This window comes from Agelaius tricolor, unplaced genomic scaffold (genome assembly GCF_023055355.1).
Source record: "Agelaius tricolor isolate 1412-34295 unplaced genomic scaffold, bAgeTri1.0.p SCAF_17, whole genome shotgun sequence".
Classification (NCBI taxonomy): domain Eukaryota; kingdom Metazoa; phylum Chordata; class Aves; order Passeriformes; family Icteridae; genus Agelaius; species Agelaius tricolor.
In genome coordinates this window covers 17,793,259-17,820,919 of record NW_027269277.1, presented here as the reverse complement: position 1 = coordinate 17,820,919, position 27,661 = coordinate 17,793,259, and the positions used below count along the sequence as shown (strand labels likewise).

The window sequence follows — 27,661 nt, the reverse complement described above, 5'->3', positions numbered from 1 at the left end:
AGGGGTGTAACCTGCTTCTTGCTGGGCTAAAAAAAAAAAAATAGTAATTAGATAAAATACAGCTGGTTTTCACTTTCCTTTAGCGGTCAGATTTGCTTAATGACAGCTTGATCTATTTTTCTGAGATATCCAGTTGTTTTCAAATGTTGTCTTTAATGTAAGGAAGCTCCAAGAGATTAAAACCACATGGATATTTTACCCTTCTCTTGCCCTCTGGGTGTCTGCTTCAGTGATGTGTTGTGTTCTTTTTCCTGGTCCCTAGGCTCCAGGAGCACTATCCAAAGGTGCTGCTCTGTGCTGCAGAAACTCTCCAGCGTTGGGGCAAGAAATAATTTCCTGATGGCCACCAGGAGAAGGGCCCAGATGTTCCAGCACGGAGCTGTTTGGTCCCACAGACTCTGTGCCTGCCCCAGGGCTCTGACTGCTTAAAAACGTCTTTTCTCCATTTATTTCGATTGTTAAAGACATTCTCTCAGTGCAGGAGGCTCTCCAGGGTGGTGCAGCCATCACCTGGTGTCCCCTGTGCCACGGGAGGGTTGGGGCTGAGCCCTGGGACAGTCTGGGGGAGAGCTGAGGTGGGAGAGCCCATGGAGGGAGGTGTTGCCTCCTCTGAGTGAACCCTGGGGGCAAAACAACTTAAAACTTAAAAGCCACCTGGCCCAGCCTGGGGAGGGGCCTCCCCTCAGAGAGCACCTGGAGCAGCCACCTCCATTTTCCCTTGCATATTTCCAGCCCCCTTCATCGTTTGGTATTGGGCAGGCTTTGTCTTCGGGGAAATTTGGGCTGTGTTGGGTGGAAGCAAACAAGTAACATAACTGAAATATTTCTGGTAATATCGGGGTGGGTGGCTCTGCCCAGGTGCCACAGGGGAGGAATCCCAGCCCTCTCCATTTCAGGGTTTTTGCTGCAGCGGGGCTGAGGCTGAGGTTGCCACAGAATTTTTTTGCTCTGGAGCTTGGAGGGCTCTGGGGGGTGGCTGTGGGTGGGGGTGGCTCTGGAGATGATGCTGCAGGGCAGAGCCAGCAGGGAAAAGCACAGGGATGATTTCTTCCAACCCCACTCATCCTGGGGATGCCCCAGCCTTGGCTGATGGTGTTTGGGAGGTTTGGCTCTTCCCACACCATGCCCATCCCCATCCCCACCTCACAGGACAACAGAATCATGGAATATCCCAAGTTAGAAGGGACCCTCAAGGATCATCCAGTTCCACTCCTGGTCCTGCATAGACACCCCAACAATCCCACCCTGGGCATCCCTGGAGCCCTGGAATGGTGTCCAAACACTCCTGGAGCTCTGGCAGCCTCGGGCATTCCATTCCTTGGGCAGTGCCCAGCACCCTCTGGGGGAAGAACCTTTCCTAATATCCAGCCTAAACCTGCCCTGACACAATTTCATGTCATCTCCATCCCTGCCCTCCACACAATGTGAGGGATTGGGCTGGCTGGGAGATGTGGAGGAGAGGAGGGAGAATATGCAGTGCTGAAACCTGGGCTGGGGCTGTTCCTGAGGGAGCACAGAAGGTGCATCACTGCCTTCAGCTCCCTCAAAAATTGCAAAACCCAAGGTAATTAACCATGTTCTCTGTCCAGTGAGGGGCAGGGTGCAAAGTGATGCTTGGAAGTTTTGCAGCAGGGAAGGTGTTAGACGGGAGAAATACTTGGAGTTCAAGACTGGTCCTTGTCTAGGGGAAGGTTCAGATATATATATATATATATATATATATTAATATATATATTAAACACCGTGTAGGGATTGAAAAGATCTGTTGATGGGGCACTTGAGACATGGTTTAGTGGTGGGCTGGGCAGTGCTGGGTTGGCAGGAGGACTCAGAGGACTTTTTCAGCCTAAACAACTCCATAATTCTATGATTCCAAGACTGGACATGTCCACCACCAGAGGGTTTGGAGAAAAGGCTGTGCAGAAATCTGCCAGGACTGGGAGAAGGCCACAGATGTCCTGCAGTGGCAATTATTTGTCTAAAACCAGTGCCTGGGCGGGTGAGGAGCTGTGGCCAGGTCTCCTGGGTTTGGTGTCCAGCCTGCTGGGACTCTGCCCTTAATGCTCAGGGCTGGCAAAGGGCTGAAAGTATTTTTCTTTCTGAGTATCCCTTAATTAGCTGAAAGGAAAGGCTGTCAAGTACCCAGCCGGGAAGGAAAAAGATCTTCGTGAGCCTGTGACCAGCCCAACATTTCGCCTCCATTTATTTTCCCTGACTTCTTTGTTTTCCCCTTTGAAAAAAAAAAAAAAAAAAAAGAGTGTTTTTCTCTTTCCTTTCATTTAACTGCTATTTATTTGCTGGTAAGTGGAAGGAATTCAGCTGGGATCAGCCTGGCTCCTGCCAGGACCTGGAGTTGAAAAGTTTCCATGGGGGAGATGTAAGAGCAGAGCAGGGGGGTTGTTTTGCAGCCGCCGCCGGCCCTCGCTCCGCGGGTCCCTGGGGCACGGCCAGCCAGGTTTCATGGCTTTAATTCTCCTTTTGTCACTGGGATGTTGACAAGTGCCCGTGGGAGTTGTGGTGGGAGGAGCGTGGAGCTGGGCCGTAGGGTTTCTTCTTCTTCTTCTCCTCACTGTTAATGGGAAACAGAAGATGGCTTGGGAGAAATTTGGCAAAGAGGGAAACTTTTCTGTCTCTTCCAGCTTGGAAAAAAGTTTCCTTTCTCACCCCTGTCTCACCGCAGAGGGAGGAGGTTCCCAAACACAGCCCAGGAGGGGTTGGTGGGAGCGGGGCAGGGGAGGCAGAAAGTGCCCAGTGATTTCACAAGGATGGAGCAGCCTTGGGCCACCAGATTTGTTTTGGGAGTGGAGCCCAACCTGCCTCCCACTGGTGGCCAGGATTCATCTCATCTTCTCCCCAGGGCATCAAGGGCTTGGGATGCTCTAGGTGAAGCAACACTGGGGATTTTTGGGATCCTGTGTGTCAGGTGTGATGTCACCATGTAGATGGAGATGCAGTGGTGGATCAGTGATGGACACTGGCTCCTGGAGGGATGCGGATGGATTCTGTGCCTGGCTGGAACATGAACCCCTGACCTTGGTGTGAAGAGCTCTGCTGGCTTTGCCCCTCATCCTGGATTGTGAGCCAGAGCTGCTTCACCATCTGCTCTGAGCTGGGCAGGCTGGGAGCCACAGCTCCACATCCCAGGGGATCACAGGCTGGCCAGGCTGCTCCAGTGGGAGCCACAGCTCCACATCCCAGGGGATCACAGGGTGGCCAGGCTGCTCCAGTGGGAGCCACAGCTCCACATCCCAGGGGATCACAGGGTGGCCAGGCTGCTCCAGTGGGAGCCACATCTCTGTGTCCTGGTGGATCACAGGGTGGCCAGGCTGCTCCAGTGGGAGCCACATCACTGTGTCCTGGTGGATCACAGGCTGGCTGAGATGCTCCGGCTGGGAAAAGCCATGGCAGCCACTCACATGGGGCAGCTGGCAGGGCAGGGACTGCTCCCAGAGTCACACTCCAGCCCTGTAGGACATTCAGGTGTGTCCCCAAAAGCAGCAGCACTCACCTGGATCACAGCCTGGGAAATGGTGGCTGGCCCTGGCTGAGACACAGCCCAGCACTGCTGGCCCAGCCGTGGTGCTGGTGCTGGTGTCCTGGCAGATGCCTTCCCCCTTTCCTCCTTCCCTTCCCCTTCCATCCCTCCTGCCCTGTTTGTAAGCAGATGAAACATTGGGATGAGGCTCAACCACCCTGGTCCCTCAGCTGCTCAGTCCTCCCAGTTATCTGTGGCTACAGGAACTGGTTACCAGTACAAACCTGCCAGTAACATAAGGTGGTCACAGTGGGGTTCAGAGGAGATGACACATTTTGGGGCTGGAGAAGCAGAAGGGGGTCACACCTCCCTGCTGGGGACAGGGGATGGCCATGGTGGAGGGTGAGGGCTGAGCTGTTCCCAGGCTCTGTGACCTTGCACTGGTGACTGCAGGAGGTTAATCATAGTCAAAGCCCAGTGAAGTTTGGCCAGGTCATGTCCTTTTCATTTTATAAGGTGGATATTGTGTTTATTGCCCTGCTGGAAATGGCAGAACGTGGAGCAGGCAGTGGCAGCCACTCAGGACCCCCTGTTGGGCTCTCACTGCCATCTGCACCTGGAGCTGGACAGAGGGGAAGGGTCTGATCTGCTTTGGTCACCCAGCTCCAGCTGGGAGGTCCTGGGGCTGCTGTGTTAGGAGATTTTGGAGAGTGTAACTCCCAAATCACTCCACTTTGAGCCCAGGAATCATGAGACTTGGGTTCTGGCTTCCACTGGTGAGGGCAGGTTCTCCAAAACAGAGCTGGGTGCTTTTGATGGGCTCTCCACGGTGCTTTTCCCATCCTCCCACTTCAGGGCTCCCACCCTTCAGTTTTGCTGCAGGGGAAACACTGAGGGGCGTCACAACTGAGGAGAAAAACCTGTGTTAAAGGAAGGGGAAGATGGATAAAATCAGGAGTTCTGGTCTTGGCACCGTGTGTTTGGGAAGGCGCCGGGACCCGGGGGCAGCCGGACCCTGGGCCGGTGCCGTGCTCGCCGCTGGTGTCCTGATGCTGGAAGGAGGTTTTTATGTATATATATAAAAAATACTTTCTTCTCCCTGTGGGTGTGTTTTGAAAAGGGGCTTGGGAACAATGAGCATTAACAAGCAGATAGAGAATTAAATGCAGGGTTTGAGTCTTCAAATGTGTGCACATTTCAGAGCGCGTGTTTGTGCCAAGACAAACTCCGTCAGGAATAAACATCGTTTTACATGAAAGGCTAATTACAGATTGGTGCTCCGCGGGTGGGAGGAGGGAATTTTCACCAATTAAAATGGAACTTTTCTGTTCTTCATAAAATTGCTGGATGAAAATGCAGCCAGGGGCTGGCGAGGTGTTTGACAGCACAGTCAAGGGGGGAGATGCTCATTCCCAGGATTTGTTTTTTCCTCCCCAGTACTAAAGAGCCTTTGCCAGTTCATTTGGGCAGGAGCTGAGGGAGGGCACTGGTTCTGCCCAACAGCAGCTGAACACCAGGACAGCCCCGGGCTCTCACAGAGGGAGATGGGACATGGGCAAACAGGGTCCAACCCAACATCCCTTGGAGTCACAAACACCAGGAGAGCTTGGAGTAACAAGATCCTCGGCCTCCTTGGGTGTGTAGGTCATGGAAAGATGTCTGGATGGGACATGGCCCTCATTGAGGAGCTGCAGCTCCTGTTTGTTGGGTAACTTCAGTGTGTGGTAGGTGAATCATCCCTCAAAAATTGCAAGCCAGAGGCGACGCAGAGAAGAAAAACCTTCCTGGCCTGTGGAGTGCAGTGCTGGGAAGAAAACTCCCGCCTGGGCACATGGTGGGTTTCAGCTGCAGAGCACATGCTGCCTTGTTGCTTTTGGATGGATTTCACAAGAATTTGCTTTTCTGGACCAGCTCTGGAGCCTCCGAGGCTGAGGCTGTGGATGGGGAGGATGTGATGCAGCCCAGAAACCAGCTCTAACGCCATTTTGCTCTAGCCAGGGCTGAGTTTTATGGGTTTGGAATGAAATGGATGCAAAATGTGGCTGGGACCGAATTTCTCTGGGATGTTGAGCGCAGGAACCCCAAGCAAACACTCCGTGCCTGCTGCTTGCCAAGTGAAACCACAGATTTGTCTCCATCCCTACTTAGTGTGGCCACAGGGCAGCTCATTTTGGGACTTTTCTCTCACATAAGCTGAGATCTGTCACTTAGTGGTTACAGGAGGTGGCCTGGGCATCGTCTCTTAAAAGTCCCCTGCGTCCTTGAGGGAGAGGGGAGGCAGAGAGACACAACCAGGAGAGGTGTGGTGGGGTTTTTAAAGCAAAGCCTGCTCTGCTCCAGTGCTCTGTGCTCCCGAACCACTTCAAAATTGGTGTTTTAAAACTCCCCTGTGGCAAAGACTGGATTGGCACTTGCCTGGTCTGATCTCTGGGAAGCTGTTGTCTTATCCATGGCCATGGGATCATGGCACAATGACAGAAGCTTCCACTTCTACAACATTCACATATTTCCTTACCCTCTCCTAATACCACCATGAACAGGGCACTGAAAGGGTCTTTAGCCAGACCTGGCCTTGAATAATTCCTCTGAATAATTCCATTTATTCCAATTTTCAGGCTGTTGTGGAATTGTTTTCAAAAGAGGGGGGGGTGGGGGAGAGAGGTCAGCCAAACCTGATAAAGGAGGACTTTGTTCTGAAGCTTTAGGGTATGGTACCAAGCAGGGCTTGCTATACAATTAATGAGTTTAGCTGGCTTTGAGCTGCACGTGATGCACAGTGGCTGCCACCACAATGCCCTGCCACCACCAGCTGCCATCCAGAGAAGTCTGGCTTCAGTTTGGTGCTCTTCAGCCTTAGTCTGGGGTTCTTCAGCATCAGTTTGGTGTTCCCCAGCCTTGGTTTGGGGGTCTTCAGCATCAGTTTGGTGTTCCCCAGCCTTGGTTTGGGGTTCTTCAGCATCAGTTTGGTGTTCCCCAGCCTTGGTTTGGGGTTCTTCAGCATCAGTTTGGTGTTCCCCAGCTTTAGTTTGGAGTTCTTCAGCATCAGTTTGGAGGGTCCTCAGTTTGGGCCTCCACAGCTTTGGTTTGGTGCTTCTCAGACTTGGTTTGGTGCTCCCCAGCTTCAGTCTGGGACTTCTCAGCATCATTTTGAGGCTCCTCAGCATCATTTTGGTGTGTCCTGGTGTTGGTTTGGTGCTCCTCACCTTCAGTTTGCTGCTCCTCAATCTCAGATTGGTGCTCCCCAGGTTCAGTTTGATGTTCCCCAGCTTTGATTTGGGGCTTCACAACTTTGCTTTGTGGATCTCAGTGGTCTCCAGGTTAATTTGGTGTTCCTCAGGTTGTGTTTGGGATTCCCCAGCTTTGGTTTGGGGTCCTTCATCTTCAGTTTGGGTCTCCATAACTTCATTCTGGGCCATTTTGGTGCTCCTCAGCAGGTTCAGTTTCTGCTCCCCAGCTTCAATTTGAAGTTCCCCAGCTTCAGTTTCAAACTCCTCAGCTCCATTTTGCTGCTCTCCAGCTCAGTTTCCCGCCCCACCATGCATCGTGGTGGCTTCCTCAGCTCTGACTTTTGCATCTGCCTTTATTTAAGCCTTGACCATTCATGCCTGGGACCGGCTCAGCCCGCGGGGGGTATTGAGCACATGGGGCTGAGCCGCTGGGAGCGGTTCAGGCTTCACTTTGAGACACAAGGGGATGACGCAAATGGCTCTCCAAGGGCACGAGATGAAACAGCTGCTTGGTTTTCACTCCAGATGTGCCGTGGGAGCCCTGCCGAGGGGGGCACAGCTGCCTACTCCCCCTCAGCCCCCGCCTGGGAAGGGCCACCAGGTTGCCTGGGCTCCCAAAATCAAGCCAGGTAGGGCTGGGCAGGGCTGTGAAGATGCGCGACGAGGTTTGTCACAGCAGCCTGGAACGAGTCAAAAAGTGATTTATTTCTTGTAGGAGAGGTGCAGGAGGCGAATTACCTTTGGCTGCCTCATCTCTCCTCTGAGAAATGCCAGGTGCCTGGGGAAGGTGACCCTGTGTGCATCTTGTCCCCGGCCCCTGTCCCAGCTGCGCGGCGCGAGCGGGAGAAGCCGCGGGAAGCGAGGGAAGACACTTCCTCCAGCGGCGGATCTGAGCTCACCTCCTGGCCCTTGATCCCTCCAGCCCGGGCTATGTGGGTCAGCGGGGAAGCACAGCTGAGAGCGACGTCCCTTCCTCCTCTCTCCCTGGAGATTTGCTTTTAAAGGAACAAATAGGTTTGGCTTCAAGTGCTGCAGTTCTGATTTTTTAATGATGTTTTTTGGAAACAATGAGCTAAATACCAGCTGGGTTTGGATCTGCATCTCAGAGTGGTGAGATTTTCTTCCTTTCTCACCTTCCTGCTCCTACCTTGCTCTGCTCTCAGAAACCTTTTTCTGCTTAGGAAAACGTCAGCAACGGGGGAAGTTTGTCATCCTGTCAGATGGTCCTGCTAGAATGAAAGTTGGTCTGGTATCCAGGTGGGACCACCTGGACTGACCCTGAGGGCCCTGCCCACCATGAACACACAGACATGGTGCTCACAGCCCTCAGGGTCCCCTCAGCATCACCAGCCCCACTGCAGGGGGAGCTGAGCCCCCCAGCCTCCTCCTCTGCCTCGGGGTCCCCAGGAGCTTTGTCACCCACTGATAGGAGGAGGAGAAGGTGACCAAAGCATTCCCGGTCCCTCCTCCCTATGGGCACAGTTTGGTGCTCTTGGGCTGGTTGGCAAAGGGGTTGGTGGGCAAATGAGTCACCTCACCAGTTTTCCCTCTGTCCTGAACCCAGGGTGGGTGGTGTTGGGGGAGATGGATCAGGGGGAGATGGATCTCCTCAGGTTGGGGGAGATGGATCATCCTGGCAACAGCTATTGCAACAGCTGGAAGTGTCCAAGGCCAGCTTAGATGGGACTTGGAGCACCCTGGGATAGTGGAAGGTGTCCCTACCCATGGCAGGGGCTAGAACTAGATGATCTTTAAGGTCCCTTCCAACCCCAACCCTTCTGATTTTATGATTCTGTGATCTCTTACACCATTGCATCACTGTTCCCCTTGGAGAACTTCAACCACTGCATTCCCTGTCCATGTGGAAGGCCACATTGCTTTGGATCATCCACCAGCTTGGCTGCCTTTGTTGTGTCAAGGTGGGAAGGAAGAATTTGTGGAGCTTTAGCTGGAGCTTTCCCCTTTGTGTGAGAGCTGCTGGTGGAATGTTCTCCTTGGTCAACAACTCTGCTCCAGCAACGCAGCACCAGCCCTGCACCGAGCTCTTCCCCTAGCCCAGAGCATCCCTAGGACCACCACGAAGGTTCCATCAGCTCTGTAGGTGGCTTGGGCTGAGGTGGCAGCTGGGGCTGGGGCTGTCCCCCAGCCCCTGGAGCAGGGTGTGTGCCCTGGGAGGGTCCTGGCTCCTCAGCTCCTTCAATCCCTTCAGGAGGGGCTGCGGTGGGAGCAGGGTGGGATGGACAGCTCTGGGTTTGATGTAACTCTCAGTGCCAAACAGGGTCAGCAGAGAGGTGGCTGTCAGGGAGGGACAACACACCTCGAGTCACCTCTCATATCAGCAACCCCCAAATCAGAAGTCATGTGCATTTCCCTTCACCAAAAGCAGAGTGCTTTCATGCCTTTTGGGTTTTTTTGTTTTTTTTTTTTTTTTAATCTAGAAATATGGTTTCTTGAAACATTTTGAGTTTCTCTCAAGACATCTCTTGCATGTCATCTTTCAAGTTGTTTCTGTCAAGACTCCCCTGCTGTCACCAGCCAGGTCCCCCCATGGCACCCATCTCCAAAACCCAGCCCCTACAGCTGGGGCTGGTTGGACTCACAGCACCCTAAAACACAATCAAGTCTTAACCCGATCCCTGTCAAAGTTCTGGCAGCTCCTGAGCTCCTTCCAGCCCCATCCTCAGCTGGATTCTCTCCATAGCTTCTTTTAGGATGTGCCTGATAAGCCTCTGTGCCTCATGTGGGGGCTTGTCTGTGTGTTTCCATATCTCGCCCAGCTTATCAGCCACAGAGGGTGGGAGGTGTGGCCAGGCTGGGAATTAACCACCCCATGCAAACCCTCTGGAAATCAGGAGCAGAAAATCCCCCCCCTTTTTCCACTGTGGCTTTAAACCAAGAGGTAACTTTGCAGGGTTGCAGAAGCTGTAGGAGGGAAGGTGCTGAGCCCTGCCTGGTTTCCAGTGGAGGAATGGCTGCCTCTGCCCTTCACATCCAGCAAAGTCCAGGAGAAACTTCAACACCACAGATTGCCCAAAATAAACCCTTCTTTCCCTGGAGTTGATGCAAGGATTGTTCCCAAAGGGGTGGGTTTGGGGCTGGGCTTCACCTGAGCCCCATTTCTTTCCCAACCTGTGCTTTTCTGCCATCTCCTCCCTCCATCCTTGCCCCAGCCCAGGTGAATGGAGATAAAACAGGGGGAAATCTGTGCCCCCCTCTGTTTTGGTGTGAATCACGGCGGGATGGGAGCCGGCACCGAGGCAGTTTTGTGCTGTCCCCAGGTTTTGCCGAGGTTTCCTCCCAGCGCTGGAGCTGGCCCAGCCCTCCCGGCTTCCCGGGGCTTCGCTGGGAAGCGCTGGGAAGACAAAACCCCGCTCTGGAAGTGAGGCTATTGTTCTTACTAATTTTAACTGGATGTTCTTCCCCAAGCCTATTTTTATTCATTGCTTGTGGTAAGCCCTTTCTCTAAGGTAGAGCAATTTGCCACGGGACTCTTTTTTTTTTTTTTTTTTTTTTTTTTGGTGTGTTTACCAATTTTAATTGAGAGATATCTCCTTTTTTACAAACCCAGAGCTGGAGGAGCTTTTTAAGCACCCGTTGCTGAGCCTCCTGCCCTGGGTTTGCTTTGATCTCTGCAGGTGAGTGTGCATTTTTGGGGCCAGAGATTGATCCTGCCTATTTGCATGTAAATCCCCAGGTTATTAAGATCCGAATCTGGCCCTTTAAATTTAATACTCCGCTTTATGCTTTTATTTCCGCGTTTCTTAAAGTAATTTCCAAAAATAACAAACTTCAAACATGACGGGGCCATCTAACGTTTTACTGCCTTGGCTGGAGTAGAAGGAACATTTCTGGAAGTATATTATCCAATTTAACGAGCCTTTCCCATCCTGGCGTGGCTCCCACCCCTCACCCCCTCTCGGAGCTGCTTTGGACGGCTCTTTGGACCCGTGCCACCTAATCCTATTAGAGGGACTTTGGTTACACTGTGCCTTGTGTTTGTAACCAAGAAAATCAGCTGCACAGGGGGGTCCTCTCCCTTCCCCTCTCCCATCTTTTTGCCTGGAGTTGAGATGAGAGCCCAGCCAGTCCCACGAGGTTCCTGCTCAGCCTTTGCTTTTCATTTTATTGCTCCACTCTGCATTTATTAAGGAAGATTTTGAAGTAAATTGGGTACTTGTGAACTTTTATAATTAATTTGGAAGGGTCAGCTCTTCCCAACCTGGGGAGGGCTTCTTTGTGTGGTCCTTTTGTGAAAGGCAGAGGTTGGAGAGGCTGTTCTATAGCTGGGATTTGCTTTTAATAGGGACCTGGCTATTTTTTGAAGATCTCACGGCTCTGGAAGGATCATGAGGGTGTTTTTATGCAGGGATGTGATGAAAAGGTTTGCAGAGCCCTTGGCTTGGGTGAAAAAAAAACCAACACAAACCTAAAAAAGAGATAAAAAAAGGTAAAAGGACCACATGTCCTGGGGCTGTGCTTGGCAAACCAGAGCCAGCACCTGGAGCTTGGAGATGCTCCAGGAGGTCCCCCCACTTTGGTGCCAGGTAGGGCTGGGAGCCCCTTGTCCCTCTGTCCATCCCACTCGGCCCCACACACCACCCAGGGGACCTCTTGCTTCTCCTCAGAGCTGTTAGAACTGAAATTCTTTTCCTTACCACATTGCTTTTCTTGAAATCCAGCATTTCCTCCACAAAATAGTCACATAAACCTTTAAAAGGAGAAGTGGAGGGCAGGGAGAAGACGGTGGACGAGAGGAAATGGCCTCAAGTTGTGCCAGGAGAGGTTTAGGTTTGATATTAGGAAAAATTTCTTCACTAAAAGGCTGGTCAAGCACTGGCCCAGGCTGCTCAGGGCAGTGATGAAATCATTGTCCCTAAGGGAATTAAAAACCATGTGGATGTGGCACTTGGGAACATGGGTTAGTGCTGGGCTTGGCAGTGCCGGGGGAATGGTTGGACTTGAGGAACTTAAAAGGCTTTTCTAACCTTAGAAATTCTATGATGGGCAAAAAAAAAAAAATCTGTGAATAATTAACATTTCTGGGAAAAAAAGACAGACAGACAGTGGTTTTCTCTAGAGTAGACTGGAAGGAGACAGGGCATGATGGTCCCACTTGGGCATTGCCTGGCAAGGTCAGGGGTGGAATTTAACCTGGGATAAACATGTGTCTCCATCAGCTCAGCTGCAATGAGAATCCTCACTGGCTGTGGGGAGAGGGGAAAGTGAGCAGTGCTGACTCTGAGGAGTGAGGGAGGGGAGGGTGATGTGCTCCCTGGGAATGCAGGGCTGTAGCTCAGGACAGAAACCTCTCCCTAGCCAAAACTGGGGAGCAAAGGGCTTGGAGGAGCTCAGGGGGCTTTTGGCTGTGGAGATTCCTGGTGGAAGTGCTGTCAGTGGGGCATCTTCCCATGTGAAGCCAAGGTTGCTTGGAAAGAGCGTTGAAACTTTGTGCATTCCCTGGGACACAGTAACCCAGCAGAGAGGAATACAAGGAAAACCTGTCCATACTCCATCATCGGGCCCCATCTGTGGTGCCACCAGGTCTCTGTCTCATTTATGAGTTGCACTGTTAATTAACAGCAATTAGCATGGCTAATTAACTGTGTGATGGGGCTGCTTCTCTTCACCTCCAAAGCTGTGCTTGGTCCCTGGTTGATTCCCCCTGCCCCTGTTGGGTGTCCCACCCTGACCATCACCTTTCTCCTCTCTCTCCCCAGCATGGGTCGGCTCCCTGGCCATGGGGATGATTTTTTTCTGCTCTCCCATCGTCAGCATCTTCACCGACCGCATCGGCTGCAGGACCACGGCGGCCATGGGGGCCACCATCGCCTTCATCGGGCTCCTCTCCAGCTCCTTCACCAAGTAAGGCTGTGGAGGGCACACCCAGCTCCTTGGAGAGCTCCTCTTGCTCCCTGTTCCCTGCAATCCCCCTGCCTACACACTGCTGCTGCCTCTGGGGGCAAAGCAGGTGGTGCCCATCAGCATCAGAGATGTCCTGGCATCCCTACAGCCCACGTGTGCTCAGCCTGTTCCCCTCCAAACTGAACCTTGTGCCATTAGGTAAAAAGAGAGCAAATGTTACCCAAGCTAGAGACTGTATTTTTGGGGATTTCAGCACTTAGATACCTCATTTGATCTTTAAAACATCAGGAGAAGTTGGTGTGCCTCTCATGGGCAGTTCCAGAGAGGCACTCACAGAGAAAACTGTTCAACCTTTGCAACCATTTTCACATTTGGTGCTGAAAGTAAATTAATGCTTAAAATAATATTTGATGGATTACGCCTAAGAGGGAGTTTCTGTGCAGGGCAGACAGGGAGGGGAAGGCAGACAGGGTTTGGAGCAGTTTGTGGTGTTCCTGCCCTGGCTCGTGTGTCTGTGGCAGTGCAGGGCCACTGCTGCTCCTTGTTTTCCATGCCTGATCCCATGCCATGAATTTCTGCTGGCAGGCACTGGCCAATGGCAGGTGTACCCTGTGTGTCTTTCCAGCCCAGAAATCGGGGTTGGCATCGTTGTGGGAGCAAAAAGAGGTCACCTCTGGGGTAGTTTATGTGACACTTATTAAACACAGTCTCAGAGGCTCCATGGAGACACCTCCAAAGCAGCATTTGCCCCACTTTTTCTGAATAAAAACATTGCTTTGGGTTGGATTTCAGTTAAAATCAATATTGTTTTAATTAAAATGCTTCAAGAGTGGATTTTTAAAGCAAATACACACCAGTTTTCCAGAGGACGACTTGCCTGTGCTGTGCTCCTCCTGGTCAGTGAGACCCTTGTGCTCATCCCAGCCCTGTTTCCCTGGATCCCCAAGTCCTCATCTGTGGGATCCCCCATCATGCTGGGAGTGGGATCAGTTCTGATCCCCAGGCAACCCCCCCAGGACTGTGGCCAATTACAGATGGGATTTTTGGGTTTCTAAAACCATCTTGGACATTGGTGTCTGCAGCTTCCTCCTCAGGTGCCACCCTTTGTGTTTCTAAATATAATGGCAAAAGGTGCAGTGGATCCTGGGGGAAGCTGTGCCCTGGCATGCAGATCACAGGAGCTTCCCATGGAATCCTGCTTTCCTTCCAATCAATAAAGCTTGGACTTTTTTGCCCTCTCTATTGTAAAATGCTTGTTCAAAGAAAAAGGGCTCATGGGACCACACCACTGCCAGGGGCTTGTTGTGTTGGGCTTCAAAAAAAACAAAACACCAAAATCAAACAGTACAGGCAGAGAGGAATATCTTTTCCAGGAGAGCTACAGGACTGAAATCCCCATTTCCTGCCTCTCACTCTCGGACCACATTCCTCTGGCTGCCTGTTAAGGGAGAAAGGAGCCCCTTTGCAGCTGGAGCAGAGCGAGGGGAGCTGCGAGGGCAGAGCCGAGCGCGGGGCCGGGGCAGAGCAGGGAGCCTGTGGGATTTGGCAGCGCTCCACCCGGGTGGCGAAGGCTGCTCCTGAAATTCAGGGCTTGTGGCTCCAGCTCTCCCAGAACAATGGAGAAGCTTTTTCTTGGTCCCTCCTGCCAAGTCCCTCCACCACAGCTGGAGATCATTCCCCTGTCACTGTTGCAGAGGGACACAGAATGGCTTTGGTGGGCTCAGGCAGAGCTGGATCAAAGCTCACCCCCATCTTTATCTCCTAGTTTCTCTAAAATGGGTTTATTTTGTCCAAATGGAGGAGCAGCAGTTCCCAGCACAGCACTGAGCTGCTCCAAAAGCCCTGTGAGCCACCAAGACTGGCAAGACCCCAGTGCTCGGCTCAGTGCCTCTTGTCTCAAAATATTGGGAATTTTGTAAGGAAACCACTCTTGTCCCAAAATATTGGGAATTTTGTAAGGAAACCACTAAAGAAACCAAATATGCTGAAAAGCAAAGCTCTGGGGAAGGCTGGATGGGGTCAATGTGAGGCTTTTCCTCTCTGCTGCCTTGCTCTGAGGTGTCTCCTGCACTCGGAACTAGCTCAAGCCACCAGACACCTTGTGTGCTCTCAAAGACAGAGAAATCCCAGTTAAGGCTTTAGCTTCCCTCCAGTTTAAGGGGGTTGATTTAGCATGAGGAATGGGAGATGATGGCCAGCTCAGCAGGGCTGTCTTCACATGTCCCCAGTGCCCTCCCAGCCCTCCTCCCCTGCACAAAGTGTTCTGTAGGGAGGATTGGGTCCCTCTTCATCTGCTTCTCCTTCCACTCCACAATTTCTGCCCAGTTACTCTTGCACAGAGGAATCCCCCAAACTTCTGCCAGCAAGGATAAACCAGGGCTGTCCCCAGCCCTGGAAGCAGGGAGAAGACCTCCTTGTCCAAGGAGAAACAATTATCCATTGTCAACCTCACAATCCGAGGGGACGATGCCGCCCTTCCCACAGGACAGCTGCTGGCTGATTCCCAGTAAGCAGGCTGGGAAATCCTGGCTCTTCAAGAGCATGGCTGAAAGGAGCCCCTGCTCATGCAGGGCTGTCTGAGCATCACTGGGGAGCAGATGGGAGCTGTGGCATTTGTCTCCACTTCCCCGACACATCAGCTGAGCTGTGGCACCAGCACTGCCGTGACCAGGCCGGGGCTGGTGCGTGGGAGGTCGGGCACGGCCCACCAGGCTCAGCTGCTTGCCTGGCTCCCACAGAGGGGGCTTCTGATGTGGTTTTGCTCTGGACTGGATGGAAATTGCCTTTCATGACAGTCATTTGTCTCGGCGCCGTCAGGCACGGCAACCGTGTTCTGCTTTCTGCTTGGCAGGCTGGAGGGATGAGCGTGTAATGGAAGGCATGATGTGCTTGTAAAGGTTTTCACAACTCCCAGCTGCTCTGGGAGATGTGGGCTGCTGTCTCCTCACTTGCTTTGGGAGCAGCACTCAGTCTTGCTCCGAGGGTTGGAGCACAAACCTTGCTTGTACAACACCATGAGCTGCCCAAAGTTTTCCTCACACTTTCCCCCCAGGCAGTAACCCATGGCAGACCTTTGCAGCTGGATGGATTGCATGGGAATGAAGAAAAAAATTCCTTCATCTGGAGAGAAACACAACAGGTTGTTTGTACTGCCTAAATCCAGGCTCCTTTGTCAGCTGCCTCTGTTGGGAAAATTGGGCTGGAAACTGGGAGGCAGCTCCTTCCAAGAGCTTTCAGCACTCTCCATCTGCTCTGTAGAGCAGCCACTTCACTCCCTCTTTGAGTGCAGCCACCAATGTAAGGTACAAATGAGATCTATTAAATGTCTAATTAAAGCTCCCAGAGGAGCTTAAAGAAGAACTTAATTAACCAGCCTGGAGCCTGGGCAGAAACACCACATTTCCTTCCTGCGTGCCTAATAACCAGCAGGGTTGGTGCCTTCTGCTTCCAAACACTGGGTGGAGAATGTTTTCAGTTAGTCCTTTCAGTGGAAAAACTAAAAGGAATCCTAGCTAAAAATATCCCACCATCCCTACCTTAGAAAATCTTGTTTGCTGTAATTGAATAACCATTGAAGTAAGGTCAGCTTCCCAAGGAGGCCAGGTTGGCTTCTGCCTTCTCCTGGTGGCAGAAAGCACTTCCCAGCTCCACTTCATTTTGCTGCAGATTTCATGTGCCAGCTGTTAGGTGAGGATTATCCTGGTTTTGGTGGGGGATAAGCTCCTCAAGGCCAGCCTGTCTGTGCAGTACCTGCGGTGTGTGACACCCAGGCCTGTGCAGCACCGTGGGGGAGGAGGAGGAGGCTCCCTCACCTCTGCCTCACATCCCCACTCCCATGTGTGTTCTTCCAGGTCCCTGGAGGTCCGTTATTTCACATATGGGATCCTCTTTGGCTGTGGCAGCTCCTTCGCCTTCCAGCCCTCGCTGGTCATCCTCGGCCACTACTTCAAGCGCCGCCTGGGCCTGGCCAACGGCATCGTGGCCGGGGGCAGCTGCCTCATCTCCGTGCCGCTCCCCTTCTTCCTCAAGATGGTCGGGGGTGCCATCGGCCTGGCACACACTTTTCAAGTACTCAGTGCCTTAATGCTCATCCAGATCTTCTTGTCCATGACCTACCGGCCCATCCTGACGCCTTCTTGTGACTCTCAGCACGACGGGCACGACAAGCTGGGCAGCCGGAGCGTGAGGCAGCAGTGCTGGGCCCAGACCCGCAAGTATTTCAACCTGAGGGTTTTCCGGAGAAAGACCTATAGGATTTGGGCCTTTGGGATCGCTACTGCTGTCCTGGGATACCTCGTACCTTACATGAACCTGGTGAGAGCCCTGGCTGGGGCTGGAAGGGGAGGGAGGTCCCTTTGCCCAGAGTGAGGAGGAGGTGGAAAGGTGGGGATGGGCAGTAGGGGCAGAGGCACCAAAAGCCTCGAAGCCAAGAAACTGGTGCACATCCTGTAAACAGGAATAGTGATGGATATAGTTTTGTGTGCCCTCTCTGTGCCCTCTGTGCCAGGGTCACTCCCCAGCGCTCCTAAGGACCAGCACCAGTAGCAGGAGAAGAAGGGCCTGCTGGGTTTGGGGTGGATGGAGCGCAGGTCAGTGTGGACACGAGGGTCACACAACCACCCCAAATCCATGAGCCCTCTGCAGGAAATCCCATCCATTTTGGGAAATGAGAGTGATCAATGTACTACAGCTTCATGTCCTTGTGTCCTTCCCTCCATCCTAGGTCAAATACGTGGAGAAGCGTTTTCAGGAAACCAAAAAGGACTGGATCCTCCTGGTTTGCCTCGGGGCCATGTCAGGGCTGGGGCGCTTGGTTTCGGGCCGCATCGGCGACTGCATTCCCGGGCTGAAGAAGATTTACCTGCAGGTACGGTGTGATTTACCTTCAGGTATGGTGTGATTTACCTACAGGTATGGTGTGATTTACCTGCAGGTACAGTGTGATTTACCTGCAGGTATGGTGTGATTTGCCTGCAGGTATGGTGTGATTTACCTGCAGGTACGGTGTGATTTGCCTGCAGGTACGGTGTGTTTTACCTACAGGTATGGTGTGATTTACCTACAGGTACAGTGTGATTTACCTGCAGGTATGGTGTGATTTACCTACAGGTACAGTGTGATTTATCTACAGGTACAGTGTGATTTACCTGCAGGTACAGTGTGATTTACCTGCAGATATGGTGTGATTTACCTACAGGTATGGTGTGATTTACCTACAGGTACAGTGTGATTTGCCTGCAGATATGGTGTGATTTACCTGCAGGTACAATGTGATTTACCTGCAGGTACGGTGTGATTTACCTGCAGGTATGGTGTGATTTACCTGCAGGTACAGTGTGATTTACCTGCAGGTATGGTGTGATTTACCTGCAGGTACAGTGTGATTTGCCTGCACATATAGTGTGATTTACCTGCAGGTACAGTGTTATTTGCCTGCACATATGGTGTGATTTACCTGCAGGTATGGTGTGTCCAGCCCTCCATGGAGGTGCTGGCCAACCACAGTGGGGCAGGGATGGCATCTCTACATTGGTGTCCACATTCTGCTTAATAACTGTCAATCACAAAGCCTTTAATCACAACCATTGTCTGCTGTGAGGGAAGAAAATTGACTACAGAAATGTGTAAGAGGAGTTACATACTTGACCCCAGGGATCAGTGTCTGTTCAGCAATCAAACTCCATGGTAGCCACTCTTCCCAAACTACCGACACCCTTTAACCTCCTTGTGGTTTTTGAAGAACAAACTGCTGAAATCTAGCAGCTAATCCAGCAGTTAATCCTTCTTAACCCTTCTTAAAAGGTTATTCTTAAGGGTCTCTCCGAGACAGGAGCAGCGGCTGGATGGCTTTGCTGGGTCCAGGGGAGGGAGCAGTGACATTGACCTGTTCAGTGCCATCTCCATGACTCTTCCTGCTGCCCACCCCTCTCTCACGCTCACTTCTGTTCCCCCAGGTTGCGTCCTTCATGCTGTTGGGCCTCCTGTGCATGATGATCCCCCAGTGCCGAGGCTTCGAGGGCGTCATTGTCATCTGCCTCTTCCTTGGCCTCTGTGATGGCTTCTTCACCACCATCATGGCCCCCATTGCCTTCGAGCTGGTGGGGCCCATGCAGGCATCCCAGGCCATAGGGTACCTCATGGGGCTGATGGCTGTGCCCATGACTGCAGGCACGCCCATTGCAGGTGGGTAACACCACGGGGCTGCAGCAGGACCCTGCGGGTGGGAGGGACGTGGTGGTGGCACCCTTCATCCATGGTGGTGTTTTGGTGTGAGGACGGAAGCACTGGTTTGAGTTTTCTGGTTTATCAGATCATGTGGGGGTTGAGGAATGGGGGTGACATCACTTCATGCCATGTCCTGTGGCGTCTCAGGGCTTTTCTCAAGGCTGATGAAAGATGGTCATTGTGGGAACAGTGAGCCAAGGTCACATTAAGTGATTTCTGCTTGCAGCTGAGCTAAAAATTGGCAGATAACAATTTTCTAGGAGTCATTTTAGATGGAATTGAAGTTAGAGATGGAGACACCTGAGCCTCCACAGGACCTGGGTCTGTGTTCCAGCACAGCAATGACCTCAATGTCCTTACAGCGAGGGCTTTGCCAGAGCTGCCCCTGGGCAGCAGGACCTCTGCATCAGCAGCACTAAGCCAAAGCTGGATAAGCACCTCCGATCTCTCTGCTTCCGGCAGCAAAGTTCACTCCAACGCCCTCGGGATGGAACATGGGGCTCACAGACCTTCACTGGGAGGGTGCTGCACCAGGACCCCTGAGTAGGGCTTGCTGGGTGAGGGAGCCCTTTGCTTCAGCTTAATCCCCAGGGAAGCATCCACTCAGGAGGGATTTTCTAGAGCTGATCAATGGCCATGTGTTATTCTCCAAGGATGCCTGGCTGTGTTGGAACTTGCCAGACAAATGTAGAACCTGGTTGGGTTTTAAAGGCTTGGCTATTGTTTGTAACTGGCAGCGTGTATTTCACAGATGGAGATAAAACATCCATCAGGGCAGGGCTTCCAAATGGAGACAATCAGCAGAGGAACAGCCCCTGCCCACTTTCCTATTGCCTCCTGGCTGGCAAGCCTCTGGGAAGAGGTGTTGGGTTTAACACGTCTCAGCTTGCATTTGGGATTGTCTGGGATGTGGACGGTTGTGTCCTGTTCTGGAGAAACAGGAAGGACGGCTGAGGCTTTCCTTCTCCACTCCCTTGGTACACAGTGTTGGCTGCACACATCCCTTAATCCAGGGCGTAAAAACTCCAAGAAATGCAAACGGAAAAAAAGATTATTTTAAAAACCCAAATCTCCCCAGATCTGATGGGTGACGCAAGCTGCACTCGAAGGAGGGAACAAGCAGGTCATTAGACTAACGAGCTCATTAGGCTCTAACGTCATCTCTCTTCTCTTCCAGGATACCTCAATGATTATTTTGGGAATTACGACGCGGCCTTTTACTTTGCGGGGGTGCCGCCCATCATCGGCGGCCTGGTGCTCTCCGTGGTGCCGCTGGTTCACCAGAGGATGCTGAAGAAGCAGCGCCTGGATTCTGGCAAAGACAAGATGCTGGTGTCAGAGGCCGTGGTGAACGGGGAGCTGCTGCCAGGCTGCCCAGCCTCTGAAGCACACATGTGACACCACTCCTGGCTCTCCAGGACACCAGCAGCCTCTCCATAGCCCCAGCACAGGCCCTTTCCCAGACGGACCGAAATTCCCAGTGATCGCAGATGCACTATGTTTGTAAAGGAGAAAACACCAACATTTCTTCTAGTTAAAGGCTTTTAACTAGCAGAAATGCTCTTTTTTTTTTTTTTTTTTTTTTTTTTTTGGGACAGTTTTGATTTCAAAGCCACCTTTTTTTTTTTACCCCTAACCATTTTTGTAAGGAGAACTCTCACCAGGATTCAAACTTGATTGAGCTCCCGCTCCTCTCCCGGTTTTCTAAACGTCACGACAGAGGTTTACAGCTAATAAATGCCTTTTCCAAGCAGGCCACGGATGGAACTTGTTGAACCTTGCAGCTGTCCATCCTCCTCCAGTGTCACTCGGGTGTCACATCCAAGTGAGACAGCTCCCACCCCATCCAGCACCTGGGGCTGTTTTGGAGCCAGAGATCCGAAGGAGGAAACGCTGCTTTAGTCTGATGCACAAACCAAATAAATGTCAGCGAGTCCCGCTTTCATCTTCCTCTTTCCTCCTTTCCCGCTGCTCTCCCACACCCCCAGGGAGCTGCAGCTGGGATGACAGGGAGCTCAGCTGGCTCCAGCCCTCAGAGTCACACGGGAGCACACCCTTCCTGCAAAATATGCCTTAAAAACGCGTGGATGAGACCAGCAGGTCCCTTGGTCGCTTTCCACCTCTGTTTTCCCACCCAGCAATTAATGATTGGGCTTTAGAGCTGCAAAAGAGAGGGGCAGCTCCTTGCACAGCCCACAGTGCCCGGCTCTGTGGGGCCAAATCCATGGGATCACCACCAAAAAGGGCACTTTGGTGGCTTTGGGGCACACGGGGAGGGACAGAGGCCCTGGAGCAGCTCCACGCTGGGAGGTGGATTCTCTGCTGGGCTCAGGGGCACCCACAGGTGTGGGGATGTTGCTGGCTCAGGGCACGGGGTGCCTCTGCTGTTTTTGGGGGCCAGTTGTGTATTATGCAGCAATAAGCACGAGCCAGTATTGGTGGGGAATCCAAAGTTTTCCAAAGGGTTTGACAGCCCTGGTAGCGTTTAACTTGTAGCCTGTGTGTTGTCACTGAGCTGGTGCAGGGTCAGTGCTGATCTGGGGGGAGAGGGAGAGAGTGCAAGGAAATCACACAGCCAGTGGGTACCCACCACACTGAGTGGCAGCAGAGCTCATCCCCAGCTTGGGCAGGAATCCATCATTGCCCACAGAAAATTGTAGACATTCAAATTGCCCAGAGAAGCTGTGACTGCCCCATCCCTGGAATTGCTCCAGGCCAGGTTGGGCAGGGCTGGGAGCAACCTGGGATAGTGGAAGGTGTCCCTGCCCATGGCAAGGGGCTGGAATGAGAAAGCTGTAAGGTCCATTCCAACTCAAACCATTCCATGATTCTATGATCATCTCCAGGGATTGCTAATGAGCTTGGCTAATGAGTGAGAAGGGAAGTTCTCCTGCCCTGGTGGGTCCCTGTATGAACAAGGAGCCAGCTGGGACTGGGGTACCTTTTCCTGGGAGAGAGCAAGAAACAAAACTCACATTCATCCTGACTGCAGACCCATCCTTCATCAGATTTTCATTTTGTTCACCTGACAGTAAAATCTCAGATGTCTGAAGAGGGACGTGTGTCGTGGGAATCATCCCTTGGTCTCCGGGCAAGTGTGGGGTTTGTAACACCAGGACAAGTCTTTGCTGTGGAAATCTGGGCTCAGTGGAGGCCCCTCCCACAGGCAGCAGTGGGACTTTTGTACATAATAGGCTCAGGACCCTGCATGTCCCTCTGGCCCTGTTTTTAACCCCTGTTGGCTGATGCATTGTAAGGTCTTGTGGTCTCGTGGCCCTTCTGTCCCCATGCGAGCTGGAAAATTACCTGGTGTGTTGTGATGTGTCTGTTTATGATATAAAATGAGATGTCTACTTGTCTCTTTCTTGGATACACTTTTCCATGGCTGTTCTCACCCTTCATGGCCTGTGTTGCATTCTCTGCTGTGGCTCTGCTGAGCCATCACTGAGTTTTGGGAGCCATGGGAGGCAGATGAAGCTGCAGGAGGAGGCAGGGCCTGAACCACCTAACCCTGGCTCCAGCTGGGATCTGCCAGACTTAGCCTAGGGCAGGGCATTAATCTGGTGCTTTTTGGGTGGGAGCCTTGGAAGTGGGGCAGCTTCAAAGCCCTCTAACAGCTGAAGGAAATAAAAAGCTCCTCATTGTAACTCCTTCTGTGAGGTTTGGGGCATTAATTCGCATTGGAATTTGATGAAGCTCATTAAATCATACTTTGGACCTTAATGCCCCCCAAAGGAGAGATTATGAGAGGTTTAAATTCCAGAAGTAGCTTCTTCAGAGCAAGCAGAGCATGAGCAGAGCTGTCTCCAAACCCCATCTGGGGCTGAGGGAGAGGCTGCACAGCAGAGCCCACTGATGGCTGCACCCAGACCTTGTGTGGCAAAGCCTCCCTGGCTCCAAGGGTGATTTTATGGTTCAAATCCCACATTCCTACAGAATTCCACTTGCCTTAACTGCCCCATATGCCTGCAAAGGCCCTGGGAGATGCCTGCATTCAGTGCAAGGGTGCTAAGCCCTGCAGTGGCAGCAGAGCAGCTGTGTCAGCCCAGGAGGGGTGCTGGTACCCCCATCTACCCCCTCTACATTTTGATCTTTCCCCATGGCTTTTATTATTGACCCTCTAGGAGATTTGGAGTGAGGAGGGGCTTTCTTGGCCACCCCAGCTGGGTCAGAGGAAGGAGCCCCTCATCCTATCCCAGACCCATGTCTGTTGCCAGCCTCCCAAAACCACACTCAGTGTCTTTGTCTGGTCACAGTCCTGCCCTTGGTGGGCACAATGACAAATTCTGCAGGTTTGGACAACAGCCATGAAAGGTCTCCTGATCAGCAAACACAGATGGGAATGGGAAGGACAAAGGTTGGAGCAGTGTCAACAAGCAGGGAGTATTTGGGGCTTGTTTGTCAGATTGCTACTGCTGCTGCTGTGGGTCTCATTTGGCCCTTTTGAACACCAGGCAGTTTGCAGGAATTTCTGCATGTGAGAGGTGGGATTGTGATCAGGGAGGGGTTGTGTTGTCCTGCTCTCCAAACATCTGCTCAGCCTCTGGTGCTCTGGTGCTGTGATGCCAATGGGTCCCTAACTGCTGCAAAATCCTTCATCCCAAAGCTCCCCCTGCTCCATCAGGGCCATCCTGTCCTAGCCCAGCACATCCCCATCCCCTTTGGGGCTGCCTTTTACTCAGTTTTCTGACTAAACCCCAACCTTCTCCCTGCCCTGGAGTGCCAGGCTGTGATTCCTGCCCCTCTCCCTGCTCTGGGAAGGGAAGGGAAGGGGGAGCCCAGCACTCAGGCTCAGGCAGATTTGGGAGCCAGCAAGGAAGGGGGGTGGGCTGAGCCCCTTGGGTGGGAAGGGGTGGAAGGGAGGGCAGGGCCCCACTGCAGCCCGTGGCTGGGCTGTCTGCAGGGTGCAGAGCCTTGTGTAAGTGTGCAGGGAGCACAGGACATGTCCCAGCAGCGCCTGCTCGGGGCTGGGCTGGGGCTGCCTCTTAAATCTTTACCTTAAGGGTGTTCAAAACCAACTTCTTGTCTTTTCTTCTTCTTCTTCTTCTTCTTTTTTTTTTTTTCTTTTTTCTTTTATTATGGTTCTACCGCAGAGTGAGGCATCGGGTTTAACTCCTCTGGCTCTGGCTGGGGGATGGAAGGGGACAGCTGAGCTGGAAGGGCTCCCAGGCTGGTTGTGTTTGTGATGGGAAGGGTAGGAGGGCTTTGGGAGCTGTCTGGGAAGTGCCATGATTCATGGCTCAGTGCTTTTTTCAGTTTTGGAACAATATGCAGGAGCTGCTTCACTGCAGCTTGCCCTGCCCTGAGGTCCTGCAGCCAGGCAAACACAAGTTTCGTAGTCACAGAGCTTAAATTTATCAAATTCTGGCCTCTCTCCAGCTGGGGTTGAGGTTTCCTAACATTTCTCTGCTGTGGGAGCTGTGGGGAGGCCACATCCTAATTGCCAGCCAAGCAGAGGGCTTTTGCAGGTCTGCTGTGGTACCGTGGGGTTTGGAGACCCCCAATTTCAGGAGGTTTTGGCTCTGCCTCCCACCATGGTGGTGCTTTGGGGCTGCCACTCAAGGAGCTTCATCACCCCTGGGCTGAGCTGCCTGGAGGAGCCAGCAGGGTGGTGGCCAGCAGCTGGGCAAGGACATTCCTGCCCTCCCTTCCCTGGCAGTGCCCTGGCAATGTTCTGCATGGCAGCAGAGGCTCCCTTTGGTACGTGGGTGCCAGGAGCAGTTTGCTCTGGGCAGCCAGATTTGGTGCTGAGGATCTCACCTGCTCTGGGCTTGAACCCTGGCTGACACTTGCATCTCTAAGTGGCCACGTAATCCTCACCTGGGTGAAGGTGAACTCGGATCAAATCCTCTGAATGCAGGGGGACAGATCCAGCTGAGACTTTTGCTGTCTCTCCATTCTTCACTGCAAACCATTCCTGGCTTTTGTGTGCTCCTGCACCCCACAGTTTTGTTTGGGGTCGCTTTGATTATTTTAGCTTCAATTACTTCCAAGCTGGCAGAGTCTGCTTCTCCTTTTCCAGTTGGAAGCAGAAAATTGGAATGACTTTGAAAGCCAAGGCAAGCAGAGCAGCTCCTTCCCTCCACCTTTATGCCACCAAATGTGGACTTGAGCTCTTTTGGGTGCTTACAAGCACCCTTGTAACCTTTGGGGACAATGATGTGGTTGACAAGTGCTCCTTCAATCTGAGTACCACCAGGCAAGGAACTGGCACAGAGAGGGGCTCCATGGGCAAGTAACAAGCCAAAATAAAGCTGTTTCCTTTCTTTTTGAGAGCCCTTGGCAGGAAAGCAAACACAGAGGTGGATGGAGCTCTGAAAGGGCTTTGGTCTCCGGGGGTGAGCCTGTGCCATTGCTCCAGGTCCTTTTTCTGCTGGCACAGGTCTCTGTGGACTTAAGCCCTGGTGGCAGGGAGGTTATCACTGGCCTTTGGTGGCACCACTGGCACAGCCCCTCTCGGGGGGGGGGTTGTACTTTTATTTTTGCAAATATTTTGCTGTGCCCTCAGTGCTCCTCTCAAGGCCAGACCCTGTGAGTGTCCCCACGTCCCCTCTTCCCCTGAACCTCGGTGATGAAACCCTACAGGTGCAGGGCTGGGATCCACCTTCCCAGCCAAGAGGAAGGACACAAAATCCCTCCTGTTTCCTGCAAAACGTGGCTCTGGAGGAGGCTTTGTAGCTCCAAAGTTTCTCCTCTTTTTGTACCCTACTCCCCAAGGCTCTCCCTGCACCACCTCTGCCCACCCCTCAAGCTCAGCCCCTCCTGTAGCTTTAGAGACAAGACTTAGGGGCTGTTTCACCGAGGAATTCAGCTCTTTTTCTGTCCTTTTTGTAGATTTTTATCGTGGTGTGTGAGATGAGTTGTTTACTGGAGCAGGTTTCTGCACTGAGGTGTTGCTCCCCCTCAGGTGGGCCATGGCCAAGCTGCCTGAGCCCGGCTGGATTTGGCTGCCAAGCGTGTCCAACCCAATTCTTTCAGAAAGAACTCGGCTTCCCCAGGCCTGAACTTTCCCAGCAGATCCTGTTTCAGGCATCTAAACCCGTTAGAGCCAGAGGCAGGATTTTTCTGGGGAGACTGAGGGCAATTAGGAAATTACCCTGCTCCCCCTCCCCTGCCCTGGGATCCAGCAGGATGAAGCCAAATATTTGTTTTCAGATGGGTGGATTTTGGAGCTGGCTCCACATGAGAGCACCGGGGCGGAGGCTTGAATTTTGGCCCTTTTGGGTAATTGTTTTTGAAGCAGGACCTCCAAGCTTGCTGCCATCACCCTGCTCAGCAGATTCCAAAGCCAGGCCCTGTCACAGCTGGCATTTGCTCCGTTGTTGATGGAAAACAGTCTGCCCATGGGTTCCTGGGGTGGGATGCACCCTCCCCGTGTCTGTACACATTAGAAAGACTCAATAAAAGGCTGCAGCACCGTTGGTAGCTTTGCAATCCCATTTTCTTCTGCTGTGCTCCAGGCTCTGGAGCAGCAGGAACTGTGTGTGGCTCTGAAATTGGTCCTGGGAGGTGCCCAGGCCTGCTGGGCACCCTGGGCAGAGCAGCAGAGCCAGTGGTCCAAAAGCAGCTGCCCAATTCAATGCTGAAATCAGATCCTGAAGCTTAAAATTATTACTTTTTTCTTTTCTTTTTGTTTTTTGACATCTGTTCCTTGTAAGTGATTTATATAATCCCTCAAAATTTTGTATCTGGAAGTAAAGTGAATGTGTCTCTTAAAAGTATGCCTATCCTTTCAAAATGTGAATTTCTGATTGTTGGAATAAAAAAAAATAAAAAAGAAAGAAACCTACCCCATATTAGCACATGTTTGTAATTAATGTTTTATGAATGTTGTTTAAAAGATTTGTGTAGAATAAACCAGTTTAAAAAGAAAAGGGATTTGTTCCTGTGTTTTGCCAGGTCTCTCCTCATGGCTGGTCATGGTTCCCAGATGCTGCCAGCTCTCCAGAGGGGCTGGAGAGGCAAGGGTTTATCCTGGGAATTATTTTTATTGAGTGTTTGGCACCTTGAGGAAAGGCTGAGCCAAAGTGCTGGAACCCAGTGGGGGAGATGTTCCCATGAGCTGGTCAAGGGTGACTGCTGGAAGTGGATGGTCCTTGTCCCACTGAGGCATTTAGAGTTAATAATGATTTTAAAATCCACCCTGAGAACATCTGGGTGCCCAGAGGGTGCCCAGGATGAGCCTGGAGCCTCCTGGATGTTTTCCATTCTCCTGGGGGCAGCTTTGGGTCTGGATTTTACCCCCCAGCATCTCCAGGGGCTGCAGCCCCTTCACTCCCTGGGGACTCTCACACAGCCCCAGCACCAGGGCTGCTTTTAAGTGTCATTAATATTATTTCTTCTTTCATGCACTTGGCAGTGGGTGAGGGGCACGATGAGGCCTTCCAGGTTCCTCCTGGTCACAAGAGAATTAATCATTTTTGTCTATAAGAGAAGATATGGGAAGGTTGGGAAAGATCAGGGGTGATAATTCATGAGTGAGGTTACAGAGGCTGTGAGACACTGAAAACACAGCTTTCATCCAGGCTTTTCTATTAATGATTTGTTTATATGAGGTGCTTTAATTGCCATTAGATGAAAGCTGACACGTGCATTAATTTTATATAACTCAGGCTTTTTTTTTTAATGTGCACCTCAACTCTTTTTCAAGTAGGGGATATTTACTGCAAATAGTGTTTTAAAAAAACCCCATCAGGAGATAAGAGATGGTAAACAGAGATTCAAAGGGAATGAGAGTTCAGCAGTGAGCTCCTCAGAGGACTCTGTGCTGTGCATGCAGGGACAGAGCAAGGAGAGGGAAAACTGCATCCAGTTCTTGAGAGAGGGAAGCACAGCCCTTCCCTTACAGGCACCAGGAAAAGTGGCAGTTTTA

General features: G+C 52.0%; 1 protein-coding gene across 1 annotated transcript in view; it reads left to right on the top strand.

Moving 5' to 3' along the window:
• SLC16A2 (solute carrier family 16 member 2) overlaps positions 1 to 26,663 on the top strand; it is a 41,351-nt gene extending 14,688 nt beyond the window's left edge. Inside the window, exons 2-6 of the mRNA XM_071442743.1 lie at positions 12,420 to 12,564; positions 16,416 to 16,878; positions 17,288 to 17,431; positions 18,519 to 18,747; positions 19,967 to 26,663. Of these exons, the coding sequence (XP_071298844.1) occupies positions 12,420 to 12,564; positions 16,416 to 16,878; positions 17,288 to 17,431; positions 18,519 to 18,747; positions 19,967 to 20,187 (1,202 nt within the window). The 3' untranslated portion in view covers positions 20,188 to 26,663. The remainder of the gene's footprint in view (positions 1 to 12,419; positions 12,565 to 16,415; positions 16,879 to 17,287; positions 17,432 to 18,518; positions 18,748 to 19,966) is intronic.
• The last annotated feature ends 998 nt before the right edge of the window (positions 26,664 to 27,661 follow it).